At 32.4% G+C, this 23,026-nt stretch overlaps 1 protein-coding gene across 1 annotated transcript in view; it reads left to right on the forward strand.

Moving 5' to 3' along the window:
• Positions 1-23,026, forward strand: part of LOC143230391 (N-acetylglucosamine-1-phosphotransferase subunits alpha/beta-like) — a 179,919-nt gene that overhangs the window by 152,919 nt on the left and 3,974 nt on the right. Inside the window, exons 19-22 of the mRNA XM_076464018.1 lie at positions 1,176-1,350; positions 6,870-7,054; positions 11,331-11,385; positions 13,082-13,285. Coding sequence (XP_076320133.1) covers positions 1,176-1,350; positions 6,870-7,054; positions 11,331-11,385; positions 13,082-13,285 — 619 coding nt within the window. The remainder of the gene's footprint in view (positions 1-1,175; positions 1,351-6,869; positions 7,055-11,330; positions 11,386-13,081; positions 13,286-23,026) is intronic.

Genomic DNA, 23,026 nt, shown 5'->3' on the forward strand with positions numbered 1-23,026 from the left:
TTTAATGCTAATTGTATTCACCTACTCTGATGTTTCTAGTACTAGCTGATTGTACATTTTTAATGCTAATTGTATTCACCTACCCTGATGTTTCTAGTACTAGCTGATTGTACATCTTTAATGCTAATTGTATTCACCTACCCTGATGTTTCTAGTACTAGCTAATTGTACATCTTTAATGCCAATTGTATTCACCTACCCTGATGTTTTTAGTACTAGCTAATTGTGCATCTTTAATGCTAATTGTATTCACCTACCCTGATGTTTCTAGTACTAGCTAATTGTACATCTTTAATGCCAATTGTATTCACCTACCCTGATGTTTTTAGTACTAGCTAATTGTGCATCTTTAATGCTAATTGTATTCACCTACCCTGATGTTTCTAGTACCAGCTGATTGTACATCTTTAATGCTAATTGTATTCACCTACCCTGATGTTTCTAGTACTAGCTGATTGTACATCTTTAATGCTAATTGTATTCACCTACCCTGATGTTTCTAGTACTAGCTGATTGTACATTTTTAATGCTAATTGTATTCATCCACCCTGATGTTTCTAGTACTAGCTAATTGTACATCTTTAATGCTAATTGTATTCACCTACCCTAATGTTTTTAGTACTAGCTGATTGTACATCTTTAATGCTAATTGTATTCACCTACCCTGATGTTTCTAGTACTAGCTAATTGTACATCTTTAATGCTAATTGTATTCACCTACCCTGATGTTTCTAGTACTAGCTGATTGTACATCTTTAATGCTAATTGTTTTCACCTACCCTAATGTTTTTAGTACTAGCTGATTGTACATCTTTAATGCTAATTGTATTCACCTACCCTGATGTTTCTAGTACTAGCTAATTGTACATTTTTAATGCTAATTGTATTCACCTACCCTGATGTTTTTAGTACTAGCTGATTGTACATTTTTAATGCTAATTGTATTCACCTACCCTGATGTTTTTAGTACTAGCTGATTGTACATCTTTATTGCTAATCCTGTGCCTGTACCCTAATATTTATAGAAACTAGTTGTTAAACTTCTTTTATTTATGTGAGTGTTCCTGTTTATTTTGTATCTGCTTAAATAGGAATAATTTTTTTGGTAAGATATCAACAAAATGAAATGCTATTTAATTGTATATTTTTAATATATCTGTTCTATTTTTTCAAAGAACATGGTCAGACAGGGAAATTCGAACGGTGTTAACCCACCTGTACAACCTGCCATTAGAATATGCCAAAATTCAAGAGTTTGAGGCTAATATAATCAACTGTAGCAAACATTTAGCAACAAGATATGTTGAAGTCTCTGTACCACCATATGAACGATATTTGGATTCGAAGCTGGTACGTAATATTTAGCAATGAGATTTATTAAACCTTTTATGCTACCACATGACGAATGGTATTTGTATTTAAATCTCTATGCTATCATATGAATGTTATTTGTATTGAAAGCTGATATTTATTATGTAGCAATGAGATATATTAAAATCTCTGCACCACGATATGAACGTTACTTGAAAGTTTATCAACAAGATATATTTAAATCTTTACAATATTTTGTGTCAGAGCTGGTACTGAATTTTTGAAGTTTATGCTGCAAAGAAAAGGTTTCACTTTCCTGATATTTTCTGTGCTCTGTATAGCAGAGTTTTAACTGATTTTTAAAAATTGAAAGAGTAAAACGTTAAAAAGGTGAATAAGTTCCATTAGTTATTTAAAAGCAAGAGTTGGTTATTCTATATGTGAAGGTTTGGGTCCATTTTAATTTACCATATTGTAACCACATTAATTTAGGTATGTGAATAATGTTATCTTATTTCATTGATTTCGGTATTATTCAATGTGGTATCTTTCTAATGATCATATGTGTATGTTAAAGATTTCTAATTTGCTAGGGATGAAATTTGAAAGAGAATCTGTGATGTAGAGACCTAATTCATTCTCTGATTGCCTGTTCTCCCTGTTGTTGAGTGCCTATTCAAGACTCATCAGCACAGCTTAGGTTAGCAAACCAATGAAATGCCATTAGGGTTCTTATAATGGTAAAGGGATGAAAAAGAAATCTTTATACGCTATCTTGAAATAGTTGATCATCTGTATATGTATAATGTTGAATAATGAGTTGATAAAGTCATACACTATTCACATACCTGGAGGTTTTGCATGGTGAAATAAAATGGAACCGAAAACCCAGTGAGGCCTCTAGATCACAGATTTTCAACAATAAACTTTATATTGGAATGCTCAAAAACTGAAGACATTCTTTAACTGATTCAACATTGTTAAACAGACATGTTGTCAACACTCAGCATTGTTAAACGGACACTGTCAACACTGAGCATTGTTAAATAGGCACATTGTCAACACATCTTCTGTTGAACACAGGCCTAAACCTTTCAGGAGAGGACTGTAATGAAACTGTGACCAACATACAAGATTTTTGGACAGCATTGACCTATTGGTTTATCTCAGCTATTCCATTGTCTAAATAAACGTAAAGAAAAACGACTTAAAGCCAACCTTTATCACTCATATATACTTATCAAGTTTTTCCTTAAACCTATTTAAATTTTCTGCCTCTACAACATCTGAAGGCAATGTATTACCAAGGCCAGCCACCCTATTAGAAAAATGGTCTCAGCTGAAGGTGACTCCTATCCTACCAAAATTTATACTTGTGTACCCTAGTCCTACTGTTCTCGCCATTAAGTATGAAAAAGATGATGCATCAACACTTTCAATTCCATTTATAATCTTAAACACCTCAATCAGATTCTCTTGAATCTGTAATTAACGTATTAAAGTTGTGAAAGTAAGGTAACAGTTTGATTTATTTACCTTTGAAACTGATGTAATCTGTGTCAGGGATCTTTTAAACTTCCAATTCTTTTCTTAACTAGTTCAGAATTAATGCAGTCACCTTGTTTGATCTCATTTCTGTTTAGCCACTGTTCAAGATATACTGCTCACATCTTCATTAGTAGAAAACTAATGAAAAACCGAAATTTAATAACCCGGTCATCTCATAATTATCAGATACAAGCTTTCCTTCATCATCCCTCAAGGGTCCTACCTCCATTCTAACATTTTGTTTACCCTTAGTGTATCTAAAGAAATCCTACCTGTTGATTTTTCCACTTTGAGCCAATCTTTTCTAATACATCATTTTTGATGTCTTAATTTAACTGTTTCACCAGCTCTCTTAATCATCTATGATCTTCTAAATCTCTTGTCATATCAGTCAATTTAAATGTTTTACATTTATAGAGCTTTTCTTTAATTTTGTTTCTTAAACTCCTTGTGAGCCAATTGTTTTGTTTCTATTTACCTTGAATATTTAAAATAAAGTATCTTCACAAGTTTTCCACATCTGATAAGTATCTTCAGATAACTCAGCTGCACAATTCACAACAAATAATTCTTGTTCCTTCCCTTAAAAATTTGCTTTTATGAAATTTGGAATCAAAATATTATTCCAAATTTCCATATGCAGCAAAACATCAAACCTAATACAGCAGTGATCACTTGTACCTAAGTGTTCTTCAGTTTATACCCTCTCAAGCATTTCTACATTAGAAGTTAACAGTAAATCTAAAATAGCAATATTTCTATTAGCTCCCATGAACAGTTGGTGAAGAAATTCATCTTGAACAATTTCCAAAAACCTTTTATCCCCCATGGTTTGACTCTGGCATTTCCTAGTCAGCATGTTTGAAATTAAAATCATCCATAATTATTACTTCATTAACAGCTGAAATATTTATTTCACATTAAAGTTTCTCACTAATTTCTACCAAGAACTTTTTGTATTGATATCTACTAACAGAAACTTTGCTATTATCTTTAATATTTCCATCTTCAACAGATTGTAACTCACACTATGTATAGAGCTATTCCTTCCTTTCTTTCTACTACTCTGTCCCTGTGAAACAACCTGTAATTATGTATTTTAAAGAAGTTTCAGTCATCACAATCATATACTATATTTCAGTTATTTCCATTATATCAAAATCTTCTATTCTTACCAGTGTCCTAAAGTCATCTGTTTTATTTCTTGTATTTCCAGCATTACTACAGTAATAATTAAGCCTATTCTTATAACTACACTTATATTTATTTCCTATGCTATAATTTCCTCTGCATCTCAGTTTTGTTTCATTTACTTTATCCTTTCCACTACTATCTAGACCTAGTGTAAAACTTCTCTTATTTGTAGCTGAGTTAATATTCCTTACAAACATACCAGATCCTGTCATACTTAAGTTAACACTTCCCTTATTTACAGCTGAGTTAATATCCCATACAAACATACCAGAACCTTTCATACTTAAGTTAACACTTCCCTTATTTACAGCTGAGTTAATATTCCTTACAAACATACCAGACCCTGTCATACTTAAGTTAACACTTCCCTTATTTACAGCTGAGTTAATATTCCTTACAAACATACCAGACCCTGTCATACTTAAGTTAACACTTCCCTTATTTACAGCTGAGTTAATATCCCTTACAAACATACCAGACCCTGTCATACTTAAGTTAACACTTCCGTTATTTACAGCTGAGTTAATATCCCTTACAAACATACCAGACCCTTTCATACTTAAGTGTAAACCTCTCTAGTCCAAAGAGTTCCCTTCTTCTACTGAAGTGATCCTACCAGTCCAACCAGCTAATTTCTTCATCTGTATATACTAACTTAAGCTTAGCATTTAGCCATTGGGACCTGCTTATAACTTCATCCCCACAGTTAATTCCAATCAGTATCCCTGACAAAATTAAGCTGTAGTATTTTTCTTTAAATACTTCTATCAACCCTTTGTACTTATTAATTAGCTTCTCTGACTTACCTTTCCCTGTATCGTTAGCTCCTAAATGTGGTCCCTTTATTTTATGTTCTGCTCTGTTAGTTGTATCCTCCATCCATGATTTTGATTCTCCCCCTGTTTACTTCACAGACTATCTTATACACATGCCTTATCAAGGAATCACCTATAACTGTAACAACTTTATCATCCACATCATTCACAGTTCCTCATCTTCATGGATGAAATTTGTTCTTCAAATAGGCTTACTACAATTAAATTCATTACTTTTCTTCCTAATAGTACTTTATCTATCTTCCTGAAAGTCACTGTTAGCTTATTTATCTCTTGCATGTAAAAACCTTAAGCTCCTTCTGAAATCTGCTACCATTTCTCACAGTCTACACTTATCTTTATCTGTTACCTATAGAATAGCCTTCAGTGTACAAACTTTACATACAAATTGCACACCTTCGTTACTAGCTTCCTTAAAAGTACGTGCCAGTCCAGAGTTCCCAAATAAAACCCACTCATTGCACCTATCACATCTAACAAATTGTGAATGCTTAACTCTTAGACTTAATCTTAATTACTGTATTTATATTTATAGCCTGAAAATAAGTACTTAATATCAAATACCAGTATCCTATTGTTGACACTGTTGCTGTTAAGCCTAATGTTTAAGAACCAATATTATTTTTGAACCCTGTTTTGTTTTCAGAAACCTACTCATTGCACCTATCACATCTAACAAATTGTGAATGCTTATCTCTTAGACTTAAACTTAATTACTGTATTTATATTTATAGCCTGAAAATAAATACTGAATATCAAATACCAGTATCCTGTTGTTGACACTGTTGCTGTTAAGCCTAATGTTTAAGAACCAATATTATTTTTGAACCCTGTTTTGTTTTCACACTAAACTTTACGTATAATTATAAAAAAATTATAAACAGAACTTAATAATTTAAGGAACTAACAATATATATGTAACGTTAATAATAAAATATATTTAGCCTGATTTATAACCTATCTATAAGTTATAATAGTATAAGCTGAATTTAAAATACCAACAGACAATAAACTAGTTTTTAAGATTGTATTTATTTAATAAAACAATGTATCTATCCTGTTTTACTGCTATATTGAAATATACCCAAGCTTAAACTACTTTTACATGTACTAAGTTCATTTTAATGTAGTAGTCAAATTTGCATCATTAAACTCGTTAAGTTACAACTTTGACCTTCTTATTTTTATGTACCAGAATTAATATATCTAGTTATTACTTGATATTGAACCTTAATTACTACAAATTTTAATTAACAGACTGTTGCATATTAAACGTCAGATTTTTATGTGCAAATTTGAAACTCGATTTTTAATGGCTGAAAGAGAAACATTATTGTCAATTTGTCAGAATAATAAAGTATATTGTCTAGGTCATTTAAAGTTCACTTTATTTTTCTTATTTCAGAAACTAAATCATATTTATATTCATTTTTGCCACCATGGATAAAAATTGATATTTGTGTAATTTTATTGTATGAACTCAAGCTTGGTCATAATGTGGCAACAGCAGCTTGTAATACCAATCATGCATTTGGTGATGGCACAGCTAATGAGTACACAATGCAGCATTGGTTTAGATGATTTTGCTCTGGTGACAGTTTGATAATGGAGCTAGTTATGATGTCAAATCATTCTTTACAAATACACCTGTAGCTGAAAACATTAACCCTTGCTTTAAGCTGTTATTTGTTAGGAATGAAATTATACAAGGTATAGTTTAAAATATTTTTAAACTACTTGTACATTTTGCTCTGATATCACATGCTTAACGGACATTGTGAGGACATCAGGTTCAATATGTGACCTCTGTATCATTGTTAGGAACAGATTTGTGGTTATTTTCATAATTGTGAATTAATCAACTGTTTTGTTTTTTGCTTTAGACATTTGATGTGGATTAACATGCTATGTAATTATTAAATACAGCTATGAAAGATGTGACAAAGAAATTTAATAAAAACATGTTTTATTCTGCTTTAGCAAACAGTCTCCCAGTACTTAATTGAGGCATGTCCACCAATAGCTGAACTACTGAACAAGGTATTTGGAGTGAAACAGAAGTATGATTTTGAAGTGATGGGAGAGGAAGAAGTTACTTTCAAAATGATCGGATCTAATTTGTCTCAAGTTATTGGGCAGCTCGACCAAGTTCGAAAAAACCCTACGTGTGTAATTCAAACTAATAATTGTTTATAAAGTAAATTTATAATGAAGTCAGATCAGCAAATTGAAATGATGAATATTAATCCTGTTCTATGACTGTACAAAATGTATAACTAAGGTGTGAAAATTAGCATTATATATGAGATTGTTGTTTTTTAATCAGTATTTTACATTCTTTACAAAATTAGCATTATATATGAGATTGTTGTTTTTTAATCAGTATTTTACATTATTTACAAAATTAGCATTATATATGAGATTGTTGTTTTTTAATCAGTATTTTACATTCTTTACAAAATTAGCATTATATACAAGATTGTTTTTTAATCAGTATTTTACATTCTTTACAAAATTAGCATTATATACAAGATTGTTGTTTTGTAATCAGTATTTTACATTCTTTACAAAATTAACATTATACATAAGATTGTTGTTTTTTAATCAGTATTTTACATTCTTTACAAAATTAGCATTATACATAAGATTGTTGTTTTTTAATCAGTATTTTACATTCTTTACAAAATTAGCATTATACATAAGATTGTTGTTTTTTAATCAGTATTTTACATTCTTTACAAAATTAGCATTATATATGAGATTGTTGTTTTTTAATCAGTATTTTACATTCTTTACAAAATTAGCATTATATATGAGATTGTTGTTTTTTAATCAGTATTTTACATTCTTTACAAAATTAGCGTTATATACAAGATTGTTGTTTTTTAATCAGTATTTTACATTCTTTACAAAATTAGCATTATATACAAGATTGTTGTTTTGTAATCAGTATTTTACATTCTTTACAAAATTAGCATTATATACAAGATTGTTTTTAATCAGTATTTTACATTCTTTACAAAATTAGCATTATATACAAGATTGTTGTTTTTAATCAGTATTTTACATTCTTTACAAAATTAGCATTATATATAAGATTGTTGTTTTTAATCAGTATTTTACATTCTTTACAAAATTAGCATTATATATAAGATTGTTGTTTTTTAATCAGTATTTTACATTCTTTACAAAATTAGCATTATATATAAGATTGTTGTTTTTTAATCAGTATTTTACATTCTTTACAAAATTAGCATTATATATAAGATTGTTGTTTTTAATCAGTATTTTACATTCTTTACAAAATTAGCATTATATATAAGATTGTTGTTTTTAATCAGTATTTTACATTCTTTACAAAATTAGCTTTACAAAACATTATATATAAGAGTTTTTAATCAGTGTTTTACATTCTTTACAAAATTAGCATTATATATAAGATTGTTGTTTTTTAATCAGTGTTTTACATTCTTTACAAAATTAGCATTATATATAAGATTGTTGTTTTTTAATTAGTATTTTACATTCTTTACAAAATTAACATTATATATAAGATTGTTGTTTTTTAATCAGTATTTTACATTCTTTACAAAATTAGCATTATATACAAGATTGTTGTTTTTTAATCAGTATTTTACATTCTTTACAAAATTAGCATTATATATAAGATTGTTGTTTTTTAACCAGTATTTTACATTCTTTACAAAATTAGCATTATATATAAGATTGTTGTTTTTTAACCAGTATTTTACATTCTTTACAAAATTAGCATTATATATAAGATTGTTGTTTTTTAACCAGTATTTTACATTCTTTAGAAAATTAGCATTATATATAGATTGTTGTTTTTAACCAGTATTTTACATTCTTTACAAAATTAGCATTATATATAAGATTGTTGTTTTTAATTAGTATTTTACATTCTTTACAAAATTAACATTATATATAAGATTGTTGTTTTTTAATCAGTATTTTACATTCTTTACAAAATTAGCATTATATTTAAGATTGTTGTTTTTTAATCAGTATTTTACATTCTTTACAAAATTAACATTATATATAAGATTGTTGTTTTTAATCAGTATTTTACATTCTTTACAAAATTAGCATTATATATATAAGATTGTTGTTTTTTAACCAGTATTTTACATTCTTTACAAAATTAGCATTATATATAAGATTGTTGTTTTTTAACCAGTATTTTACATTCTTTACAAAATTAGCATTATATATAAGATTGTTGTTTTTTAATCAGTATTTTACATTCTTTACAAAATTAGCATTATATATAAGATTGTTGTTTTTTAATCAGTATTTTACATTCTTTACAAAATTAGCATTATATATAAGATTGTTGTTTTTAATTAGTATTTTACATTATTTACAAAATTAACATTATATATAAGATTGTTGTTTTTTAATCAGTATTTTACATTCTTTACAAAATTAGCATTATATACAAGATTGTTGTTTTTTAATCAGTATTACATTCTTTACAAAATTAGCATTATATATAAGATTGTTGTTTTTTAATCAGTATTTTACATTCTTTACAAAATTAGCATTATATATAAGATTGTTTTTTAATCAGTATTTTACATTCTTTACAAAATTAGCATTATATATAAGATTGTTGTTTTTTAATCAGTATTTTACATTCTTTACAAAATTAGCATTATATATAAGATTGTTGTTTTTAATCAGTATTTTACATTCTTTACAAAATTAGCATTATATATAAGATTGTTTTTAATCAGTTTTACATTTTTAATCAGTATTTTACATTACATTTTTTACAAAATTAGCATTATATATAAGATTGTTGTTTTTTAATCAGTATTTTACATTTTTTACAAAATTAGCATTATATATAAGATTGTTGTTTTTTAATCAGTATTTTACATTTTTTACAAAATTAGCATTATATATAAGATTGTTGTTTTTAATCAGTATTTTACATTCTTTACAAAATTAGCATTATATATAAGATTGTTGTTTTTTAATCAGTATTTTACATTCTTTACAAAATTAGCATTATATATAAGATTGTTGTTTTTAATCAGTATTTTACATTCTTTACAAAATTAGCATTATATATATAAGATTGTTGTTTTTTAATCAGTATTTTACATTCTTTACAAAATTAACATTATATATAAGATTGTTGTTTTTAATCAGTATTTTACATTCTTTACAAAATTAGCATTATATATAAGATTGTTGTTTTTTAATCAGTATTTTACATTCTTTACAAAATTAGCATTATATATAAGATTGTTGTTTTTTAATCAGTATTTTACATTCTTTACAAAATTAGCATTATATATAAGATTGTTGTTTTTTAATCAGTATTTTACATTCTTTACAAAATTAGCATTATATATAAGATTGTTGTTTTTAATCAGTATTTTACATTCTTTACAAAATTAGCATTATATATAAGATTGTTGTTTTTAATCAGTATTTTACATTTTTTACAAAATTAGCATTATATATAAGATTGTTGTTTTTAATCAGTATTTTACATTTTTTACAAAATTAGCATTATATATAAGATTGTTGTTTTTAATCAGTATTTTACATTTTTTACAAAATTAGCATTATATATAAGATTGTTGTTTTTTAATCAGTATTTTACATTCTTTACAAAATTAGCATTATATATAAGATTGTTGTTTTTTAATCAGTATTTTACATTCTTTACAAAATTAGCATTATATATAAGATTGTTGTTTTTAATCAGTATTTTACATTCTTTACAAAATTAGCATTATATATAAGATTGTTGTTTTTTAATCAGTATTTTACATTCTTTACAAAATTAGCATTATATATAAGATTGTTGTTTTTTAATCAGTATTTTACATTTTTTACAAAATTAGCATTATATATAAGATTGTTGTTTTTTAATCAGTATTTTACATTCTTTACAAAATTAGCATTATATATAGCATTGTTGTTTTTTAATCAGTATTTTACATTCTTTACAAATTAGCATTATATACAAGATTGTTGTTTTTTAATCAGTATTACATTCTTTACAAAATTAGCATTATATATAAGATTGTTGTTTTTTAATCAGTATTTTACATTTTTTACAAAATTAGCATTATATATAAGATTGTTGTTTTTTAATCAGTATTTTACATTTTTTACAAAATTAGCATTATATATAAGATTGTTGTTTTTTAATCAGTATTTTACATTTTTTACAAAATTAGCATTATATATGATTGTTGTTTTTTAATCAGTATTTTACATTTTTTACAAAATTAGCATTATATATGATTGTTGTTTTTTAATCAGTATTTTACATTCTTTACAAAATTAGCATTATATATAAGATTGTTGTTTTTTAATCAGTATTTTACATTCTTTACAAAATTAGCATTATATATAAGATTGTTGTTTTTTTAATCAGTATTTTATATTCTTTACCAGAAAATTTATTTGTATGAATGACAACATTCGACATGGAACGAAAGAGGCAGAAATAGTAAGTATTGACATATGAGATTCAGCATGAGTGTAGTAATCTACTAAAATAACATCAGAAGAGTTCAAGTGTAGTAATCTACTAAAATAACATCAGAAGAGTTCAAGTGTAGAAATCTACTAAAATAACATCAGAAGAGTTCAAGTGTAGTAATCTACTAAAATAACATCAGAAGAGTTCAACTGTAGTAATCTACTAAAATAACATCAGAAGAGTTCAAGTATAGTATTCTACTAAAATAACATCAGAAGAGTTCAACTGTAGTAATCTACTAAAATAACATCAGAAGAGTTCAAGTGTAGTAATCTACTAAAATAACATCAGAAGAGTTCAAGTATAGTAATCTACTAAAATAACATCAGAAGAGTTCAACTGTAGTAATCTACTAAAATAGCATCAGAAGAGTTCAAGTGTAGTAATCTACTAAAATAACATCAGAAGAGTTCAAATGTAATAATCTACTAAAATAACATCAGCAGAGTTCAAGTGTAGTAATCTACTAAAATAACATCAGAAGAGTTCAAGTATAGTATTCTACTAAAATAACATCAGAAGAGTTCAAGTGTAGTAATCTACTAAAATAACATCAGAAGAGTTCAAGTATAGTAATCTACTAAAATAACATCAGCAGAGTTCAAGTATAGTAATCTACTAAAATAACATCAGAAGAGTTCAAGTGTAGTAATCTACTAAAATAACATCAGAAGAGTTCAAGTGTAGTAATCTACTAAAATAACATCAGAAGAGTTCAAGTGTAGTAATCTGTTAAAATAACATCAGAAGAGTTCAAGTGTAGTATTCTACTAAAATAACATCAGAAGAGTTCAAGTGTAGTAATCTGTTAAAATAACATCAGAAGAGTTCAAGTGTAGTATTCTGTTAAAATAACATCAGAAGAGTTCAAATGTAGTATTCTACTAAAATAACATCAGAAGAGTTCAAATGTAGTATTCTACTAAAATAACACCTGCATAATTTAAGTGTATTCTGGTTAAATAACACAGAAATAGTCCAAGTGTGTTCTAGTTAAATAATACATGGATACTTCAAGTGTATTCTGGTTAAACAACACAAAGCTATTCCAAGTGTATCCTACTTAAATAACACAAAGATAGTCCAAGTGTATTAAAGTAACTTCACCAGAAAACTTTAAATGTTAGTTTTTGGTTTATTTTCAATGTTAGTTTTGTGTTTGAGTTGTGTTTTGTTTTCTTAATTTGCATCATAAGCGAGTTAATTTGTTATTAATAATACCAACATATGTTAGCCAACCATAAATACATTTATTTTGTTTTACTCTTCTTCAATGTTTTATTCAATGTTTTGTTTCTTCTTTTTTCATGCATATATTATCATCTGTTGTTGAATATAGATCTTAATGTTTCCTTTTCTTTATTGTGAAGTTTAGATTATCTTATTTTGTACTGTCATGCCTGAATATCATTCTTTTTTCTGTACTATCATGTAGACATTTTGTTGTCATGTTTTGTTGAGAATGTTCAAGCAACTTTAACCAAATTTGTTTTGTACTGTAAAATTGAGATTACGTGACACATTTTATTTTCTTGATTATTTTCTTTAGTAATTTGTAAAATAGCATTTGAAGTGTTAGGAAAACCTGGACTTCTTCTATTGTACTGTGCACAATTCATATATTTATGTAAACCTATCTTCACTCATTTTTCAATATTTTCAGGTGAAAGCTGTCTTGCAAGATTTCTATGAAGCAATGTTTCCAGTTACCTCTCAGTTTGAGTTGCCTTCAGATTATAGAAATAGGTTCCTACACTTGGACAAGTTAAAAGAGTGGAGGAGGTTCCGAGACATCATACGTCTTGTAACATATATAAGTGTTTTCTTGTTACTGGTCATCTGTGGTGTTTCTTACTTAACCCCAGAGGTTAGACATTATCGTAAATCATTTAATAGTATCCCAGAAAAAGATTTACACTACAGTTAGTTCCTACATCATGTTTACACACTAACAATTTTTGCACAATCTCAACCTTTATCATTATTTTTTACTAACAGTTATTGTACTATCTTAAACACCATCACACTTTATAGTAATAGTTTTTATACCAGCTCAACCACCGTTATGATTCACACAAGTTATCCTACCAACTCAACCACCATTATGTTTCATAGTAGGTTTTTCTACCACCTCAGCCATTATTATGTTTCATACTAAGAGTTTCTCTACTAACATTATGTTCTGATACACTAACATAGACCTACCTAAATCTTCTTTTGCCCTTGAAGTGTTGATAAAATCAATTTTCTGATCATTGAGCATGTTTATACCCGAATAATTAGTCACATAAAATGGAAAGAACGACGAAGTGTTCCCTTGTCCTAACATTTTTGCACAGTGCTGTACATTTTCATTCTTCCCTTTAGTTATTGTATTAGGCTTTTCATCCTCTGAAACTTTATGGAATGAGCTCAGGGTCCTCCTTTGGTTCACCATGGCATATTTATCAGCCTTTCAGTATTTGACTCCTGTGTTGTTGGGTGGGAGTGTATTACTTGCAGGAATGCATCTTCCCTTTTATTCTTGTGAGATGTACGTCATACCCTCATTCTACGCTATTACTAACATTGGCTCCTTGTGTGCTTTTTCAGGTGATATGTATTTTTTTCAGACACCTTCACTTGGTAAGTCTTCACACTTATCATTAGATGGATGATGGCTTCTGCTCACCTCCTGTCATTCTCAATCAGAAAACCATACTTGTCTCTTTTACAAGAAACAGCACAGGTGGCTCTTTTGATCAAGGTGGTGAAGTCTGTTCTTACTCCCATTCAATAACGTTTTCTCCCTCTCTTCTTTTGGCACAATTAGCCTAGTTGTTTTGTGCCATAAAACACCAAACAAACAAACCCTCTTCTCTTTGTCTCTGAGATATGCAGTGAGCAGTTATGATAGATTTTGCCTTATTCTTTCATGGCCCAGGAGGTACTATCCCTCTTGGGAATGTGGGTTCCTTGAGAACTCTGTCCTACTCATCAAGTTGTTTACAATATAGGGATATTCACCTTGGATCCCTTGGACTAACCCTGTTACTCTTCTGTGATTAGAATTGTCCTAATTTGGTAGCTTGATAGGGACAAGGTATATGTGGGGATTCTCCTTTCTTTGCTTAAGTTCACAGTTATATCTGTTCACAAATGAATATTTAGAAGATTGGTGTACTTCCCTAGAGTTTTGAGAGATTTCTAGTCTGTAGTCTGTTGAAGAGTGTGCTTTCCATTTGAACATTCTTGAACTTATAGCAGTTTGTTGGACTTTGTCCCACTTCCTTTCTCTCATGTTGGGGAAGATGGTTATGGTTCACTATGACAGTCCAACTGTTGTCAACTATATCACCAAGCAAGATGAAACCAAATCCAGGTCTTTGTGTTTTTGGACTCCGGATCCCATTATCTGAGCCCACAATTACCACATAGTGGTTTTAGCTTGCCATATTCTTGGTGCTAATAAGTCTGGTTATAGATTTATTTCATCCAAACTAGTATTTTCCCATGTAATGGTGCCTTCATCCTCAGGTCTTTTGGTGGGTATGTTCTCAACTGGTAACACTCTATATTGATGTCTTTACCACACTTACTAAACTTCCTTCTTTTTGGTCTCTTACTCCATGCCTATAAGCTTTTGGAGTGAATGCATTCAACCAGGTTTGGAAAGGTCTTCACATGTATGCTTACTGTCTGATTTAACTTCTGTCCAGAGTTCTATCCATCATCCTAATCACATATATTCTTGCTTGTGACTTTTTGTTGGTCTGCATAGCCATGGATCCCCCTTCCTTGGCCATTACTTGTATAATCTCCCCTATTTTTATTCCTGTCTCAGTCTCTACCTTGTCAATTTTAACTGGACGTTATTCATTCATCTTCACTCATGATTTTTGTCTTGCTTTGCCACAGTCCAGGGACTTGCTCCTCATATTGCACCTTTTCTTTCCTGAACCATCAGACCTCCTTCCATGACCATTTACCAATGATGATGGTATATTTTCCATCTTTGGCGTCCTTGTTGTGGCTTTTATTTTTCCCATTTATCTGTCCTTTATCTTTCTGAGTTCTTCACCTGTTTGTTTGATATAGGCTTGTCCACTTCAGCTGTGTCGAGCTATTGGGTGAATCTTCTGTTTCTCTAGGCTTCATAAGGTTTTGTCTTTCCCTGTAATTTTCTTCCTTTGCTATTCCTTCCCCTTGGTATGGATTCATATACATGGTGAGGGGACTTCTCAGGGAAGGTTCTGTTCTTTCAGTTTACTTTTTCTGGGATCTAAATATCCACCCACGTGTTTTCCATGCATGGTGACCCATGAAGGGGAGGAGAGGATCCTGGTGGTTGAGGGGTCCAACCCTAACACACCATTTTGGCTTTGAATTCTTTTAGACAGGCAGTCTTCAAGTGGACCCCTTAGGGTGAATTGGCTGATCCACTTGGGCTAGGGTTAACCAAGTACCAGTATTTGATGTTCTCAACAGGACATTTTATCTGATGCTGGTGTTTGGGTATAGTGCTCACAAAGCCCTGGCATTGCTGCAGTGTCCTTGTTTGAAATGGTGGGTGGAGTCAGTGGGCACTGAAAAATCATTTTTTATAATGAATCCTCCAAATAAAAACTTGAAAAAAATAGTGAAAAAACAGTCCATAGGTAAACTACCACATCTTGAAGATTCTGAGCAGCAATCTTCAACATCTGTAACTCCTGTTCTAGTTCATTTTCTTACACTACATTCTCTTTCAGACAAACCTTTAGGGGAAATCTCTTCCTTTCTCCTTCATAAGGGACAAGAGGAACTTGCTGCCTCTTCAAAGTCAGTCAAAAAGCTTTGCTCTGGTGACATATTGGTGGAAACATCCACATCTAAACTCCTCTTACATTCAAAGGTGATTAGGGATATACCTATTGAAGTTATGCTCCATGCTACTTTGAATTCATCATGAGGAGTTATTGTTGAGAGGGGTTTGAATAACATCCCCGAGTCAGAGATTCTCACTGTTTTCTCCACCCAAGGAGTTTCTGCAGTGAGATGTATCTCAACTCACAAAAATGGAGTTATGATGCCAACCAATGTTCTCATTATAACATTTACACCACTGCTTCCACCTGCCACCAGGTTATCTTAAACTGCAAAATACAGCCATACATTCCAAACCCTCTCTGATGTTTTCAGTGTCAGTGGTTTGGTCACTCAAAGATGTTATGTCATGATTCCTTGATGTGTGTTTGTTGCAGTGGCAAAGACTACAATGGCTGTGAGTGTGAAACGGACCTTCATTGCATCAGTTGCAAGGCTCTCACCTGTCCTACTTTCGTTCTTGCCCTAAGTGGTTGGAAGAAAAAGAAGTGCAACATTTGAAAACGATTCAAAACATTACTACTTTACCATGAGGCTCAAAAGTTGGTGTCCACCACTTCATCTTTGACAGATCTCTATGTGCTTCCAAAAGAATCATTCTCAAACCATATGAAAAGTCTTGTGACCTCCATGATTAAAATAATTGATGAATCAATATCAACACCTATTTCTGTCCCTAACACTCATTCCAGCAAACCCATAAGGTTCATTTCCTTTGATTCTGGGTACGGGTATTTCCTTGAGTACATTTTCTTCTCCTGTCCCAAGATGCAAAACGATCATTTGTTCACATCCTCAGTCGCTAGAATCCTCTTCCAAGAAGAAAGCCCTGCCTGGTCAACCCCAAGGTAGGATCCATGAAAGTTGACAGACCTCCCTTGAATAAAGACAAAAACCAAAAAAAGGTGGGGTCATAAACAGAAGAGCTCTCCACCCAGTTCACCTACACATAAATAAAAATGGCCACCTTGGTATAATGGAACAGTCAAGGTTTACATTCTAATCTAGATGACATCAAAGCACTGATTGCTTTCTACCATTTTGTATGTCTTTCCTTACAGGAAATATTTCTGAAACCTGCTGATACAGTCACCTTTTGGCAGTTTTTTTTGTTCATAAATGACAGGCTGTGTGATGGATGAGTGCATGGAGGGGTGCCACTGTAGGTTGATCAGCATGTGCCCACTCAGTCTTTGACACTCAACACACCCTTGGATGCCATAGCCATTTGTGTTTCCTTGGGTCATACCATCACTGTTTGTTCTCTCTACCTGTTGCCTGGAGAGACATATGATCAATCAGACCTTGAACAGTTGCCATCTCTCTGTTTGATCGTGGGGCACTTTAATGGACATTATTCCCTCTGGGGGAAGTGCTAATATTGATGGGAGGGATCGCTCCATAGAGTGTATTCTCTCCCATCACAACTTTCTCTCTTCAATACTGGTTGTTCTACTTATTTTTATGCACCTAGTCAGTCCTTTACTGCTATTGATCTCTCAATTTGCTCCACTTCACTATTTTCCCACTTTTCATGGAGGGTTGACAGTAACTCATCAGGCAGTGATCATTTTCCTGTAATTTTGAGAGAGACTGGCTGTGGTCATTGCCACCCGGTCATGTGCCCCAGTGGAAGCTGGATCAAGCTCTCACAGAACTTGATCCTACCATCAATAGGCAACTGTTTGGCAGCAGCAACTGACTGTATTGTACAGGCAGCTACTCAATGTATTCCTAAAACCTTGACACATTTTCCAAGATATCCTCTTCCCTGGTGGAATCCTGCCTGCCACATGGCACGGAAGACTCAAAAATGGGCCTGGGATATTTTTCATAGGTATCCCACACTCTTGAACTCTACTGCTTTCCAGCAGGCTCATGTACATGCTGGGTGGGTAAGACATTAAAGCGAGGAAGAATTTTGGATTATGTTCACAACCAGCATATCTTCTATCACCAGTTCCAAAGTCGTATCTGACAAGATTAGAAAGGTCAGTGGGCAATATAATTCTGTCCCCCTCTCGATCTTGCTCTCTGATGGCCAGGAAGTAGTTGATACATGGAGCATCACTGACACTCCAGGTGAAAGCTTCTGCCAAGTATCTAACACTTCTGCTTCTTCCTCCACCTTCTTAGCCATCGAGACTCGGGCAGGGCAAACACCTCTGTCCTTTCAAGCTGATTGTCTCTATGACTATAATAGTCTCTTTGCACCTGTGTAACTCGTACTGGCCCTTCATTGGTCTAGCAGTACATCAGTTTTACCTGATGATGTACACTATGAAATACTGCACCATCTATCTCCTGCTTCTTTTACTATTCTTCTGCTTGTTTTTAACCAGATCTGGCAGGAGAATGTTTTCCCTGATGCCTGGTGCCAGGCTAGTGTTCTACCTTTCTTTAAGCCTGGGAAGGATCCCAAGATCCAACTGCTTTGACAAGCTCTCTCTGTAAGACCTTAGAGGGGATTGTTAATGCTCATCTTGTTTGGTTCCTCAAATCAGTCTCCTCTCACCCACCCAATGTGGGTTTCAACGAGAGTGCTTCACCATGGACCACCTTATTTGACTTAAAACGTCAGTCTACAACATCTTGTATCAATATTCTTTGACATTGAGAAGGCTTATGATACAATATGGAGGTATGACATTTTGCGAGACCTCCATTTGTATGGATTACATGGTCATTTGCTCATATTTATTGAAACATTTTTAATGGACAGGCGATTCCGATTTTGTGTGGGTTTGACACTTTCCCGTTCTTTTCTACAGGAACTTGGAGCCCCTCAGTGCTGTGTTTTGAGTGTCACACTTTTCAGTGTAAAAATTAATGCCATCACTGAACAACTCCCTGTCATTGTTGCAAACTGGCTCCATATATCAGTGAATTTCACATCTGATGTCAGTCATCAAGCATAAGGTATATTGAGTAGCAACTATAGAATGCCCTCAATCATTTACTAAAGTGGACCACAACAAACGGTTTTAACTTCTCTCTCTCTAAAGCTGTTTGCATGCACTTTTGCCGCCAACAGGGTATTTACCCTGATCCTGAACTCCATATCAGTGAGGTTATGTTACCTGTTGTCCCTGAGACAAAGTACTTGGGGCTTATCTTTGACCATAAGTTGACCTTTATACCACACATGAAGCAACTAAGAGTCAAATGTACAAGAGTACTGAACATCCTCCACGTCTTCTCTTCCACCACATGAGGAGCAGATCGATGTGTTATGCTAAAGATATATCATGCTCTTATTTGATCAAAACTAGACTATAGGTCACTGTTCTATGGCTGTGCCAGGACCTCAGCCTTGAAGATGCTGGACCATGTTAAACATCAGGGACTTCAGTTGTGCACCAGGGCTTTCTGCACTTTTTCAGTTCAGAGCTTATACACAGAGTCTCGTAAACTCCTCTACACTTCTGCCATTTGCAACTGTCTTTACTGTATGTTTCAATCCTTACCACAGCATCCCACCTAGTGTTGAGTTTTCTTTCCTCGGTAGGCCATGCTTTTTCAGAACAGACTATCTGCCATTGCTCCTTTTGGCCTTTGCATCCAGGCACAGTTGGATGAATTGGGTCTGTCCTTAGATAACATTGCTTTTTCCACTGGTCAGCTCACCCCATCATGGCAATTTACAGTCCCCAAATGTGACCTTTCTTTAAGTCATCTGAGGAAAGCAGATACTCTCGATTGGAAATACTGTCTGCTATTTGCTGAACATCTTTCGAACCATCTTTCAATTTCTATTTTTACAGGTGGTTTGAAATCAGGTGACTATTTGGGCTCTGCCATGGTTTGTTGTGGCTCGGTGGTTGCATGCAGAATTTCCTCTACAGCTTCTGTGTTTACTGCCAAACTGTATGCCATTCCTCTTGCCCTGGATCACACAGAAGTTAAGCAGTACTCAAATTGCACTATTTTTTTTTACTCAGTTCTCTACTGGCCCTGGAATCACTTCACATTAGTTCTTACCCTGTTCTTGCTGATATTCAAAACCGAGTGGCTCATTTCTGTTTAATATATACTTCTATTCAGTTTTTATGGATACTTGGCCACATTTGTATTTGTGGGAACGAGCTTGCCAACATCGCAGCTAAATCTGTGTGCTCTGGCACTGTTGTAGCTGTGCCTGTTCCTTACATGGACTATGGTCCTGTATTCAAGGCTTGGCTCCATGCTAGCTGGCATTCGACTTGGAGTGAGCAACGTTAAAACAAGCTTTTCCAAATAAAACCCTATATTGGACTTTGGCCGTATTGTTTTCGTAAGGATCGGAAAGAGGAAGTTGTTCTAACTAGACTGTGCATTGGTCACAGTTTTTTAATTCATTGTTTTCTTTTATCTGGAACTGATGCACCAGTGTGTAGTTTGTATAACACTTAGGCCACAATAAGTCATCATTTTAAACATGTTCTGTCCCAAGGTTTGTTCATAACATTAGACATTGTTATTGGTGATGGTGACACTGTCCATCTTAGAAATGTTTTAATCTTTTTAATGTCATTTAAGTTTTTTAATTTATACATTAGACCTTTTTTAATGTGATTCTCTTTTAAGAATCAAAGTACATCTAATTCAATTTGAAATTAAAAAAGGTTGTAATGTTAAATAACTCGAAATCAGTACTGGAAAGGTCAGCTTCAGGTGTCTAATGCTGATGTTTGAACTTACCTGTTAGTCTATCTGTTTAGTTGTGATAATTACAATTATGTTACAGAAAGTCCTTTGCAACTTGTAGTTTTTCTCTTACTGCTGTAAACTAGATATAAAAATTGGATTTAATGTTATTTATGTTTTTAATTCAAAAATTAAACTTTGTTTTGTTTTACCTTAATTTCTTTTTGTGAAGTTTAATAAGTTTACTTTAATTTTAACTTTTTACCAAATGTTTGGAGCAGATAGCCTTGTAGCTTTGTGCCATAAAACAACAAACCAACCAACCATTTCTTTCATATTCTATGCCCTTTGTGTTTCTTTGTTTTACCTGATTGGGATTTTGTTGTTTTTCTCCTTCACCTTTTCTTATGCTCGCTTTAAATCACAGTTTCTGTTTGTAATACCGTCTATCCCTCAAGACCTGTTTCATCCTCTTCCATCATTGTTCAGATATACCATTAATGTATCTTTACCATTCCTTTTATGTCATTCTCTATCCTAACTGGTCCATCCTCCCTCAGACATGTACTGCCAAGGAATTTGGTTTGGCTTTCACACCCATTTCCTTGTATCCCATTTCCCATCTGCACTCACATTCTTATCTGGATTGGGTTCTTTGTCCAGTTTCCTTTTTAAGGTGTTATGTAGCACACACACACATTTACCTTTTGGAGTTTATATTCTTGATTTTTATTTCTGGAAACTGTTCTATTTCCCATGATTTGTCACCTGTCACTCTCACTGGTTTTTATCAACTCTTTAGGCTGTTATATTTGGACTTATTTGTGGAAGATTACTGTCGTCATAACATTTCTTCTTACCAATTTCATCACATCACTATGTTCATCTTCACTGTCCTATGGAAGATGTTATTCAGGCTGAAATGTGTACTATTCACAATACCTGTTGTTCCTGATTATCTTCATGCACACACCCATTTGTCTTTAACTGGGGTAACTATTTATCATTTCTTTATGTTTTATTTTCAGTAAACCTAGTTTGGTGGATGTTGCCTGATCAGGCCACAAAACCATGCTATGTACTGTTTGCAATATAATCCTGGCTGTAGAGATGGGATGTTTCCTTACCACCACCTTACCCAGTGATGTGTGTGTGCTAGATATTAACAATATAATGCTGGCTGTAGAGATGGGATGTTTCCTTACCACCACCTTACCCAGTGATGTGTGTGTGTGCTAGATATTAACAATATAATGCTGGCTGTAGAGATGGGATGTTTCCTTACCACCACCTTACCCAGTGATGTGTGTGTGCTAGATATTAACAATATAATCCTGGCTGTAGAGATGGGATGTTTCCTTACCACCACCTTACCCAGTGATGTGTGTGTGCTAGATATTGACAATATAATGCTGGCTGTAGATATGGGATGTTTCCTTACCACCACCTTACCCAGTGATGTGTGTGTGTTAGATATTAACAATATAATGCTGGCTGTAGAGATGGGATGTTTCCTTACCACCACCTTACCCAGTGATGTGTGTGTGCTAGATATTAACAATATAATGCTGGCTGTAGAGATGGGATGTTTCCTTACCACCACCTTACCCAGTGATGTGTGTGTGCTAGATATTAACAATATAATGCTGGCTGTAGAGATGGGATGTTGTCTTACCACCACCTTACCCAGTGATGTGTGTGTGTGCTAGATATTAACAATATAATGCTGGCTGTAGAGATGGGATGTTTCCTTACCACCACCTTACCCAGTGATATGTGTGTGCTAGATATTAACAATATAATGCTGGCTGTAGAGATGGGATGTTTCCTTACCACCACCTTACCCAGTGATGTGTGTGTGCTAGATATTAACAATATAATGCTGGCTGTAGAGATGGGATGTTTCCTTACCACCACCTTACCCAGTGATGTGTGTGTGCTAGATATTAACAATATAATGCTGGCTGTAGAGATGGGATGTTTCCTTACCACCACCTTACCCAGTGATGTGTGTGTGCTAGATATTAACAATATAATGCTGGCTGTAGAGATGGGATGTTTCCTTACCACCACCTTACCCAGTGATGTGTGTGTGTTAGATATTAACAATATAATGCTAGCTGTAGAGATGGGATGT

Source organism: Tachypleus tridentatus, chromosome 1 (assembly GCF_004210375.1).
Source record: "Tachypleus tridentatus isolate NWPU-2018 chromosome 1, ASM421037v1, whole genome shotgun sequence".
NCBI lineage: Eukaryota > Metazoa > Arthropoda > Merostomata > Xiphosura > Limulidae > Tachypleus > Tachypleus tridentatus.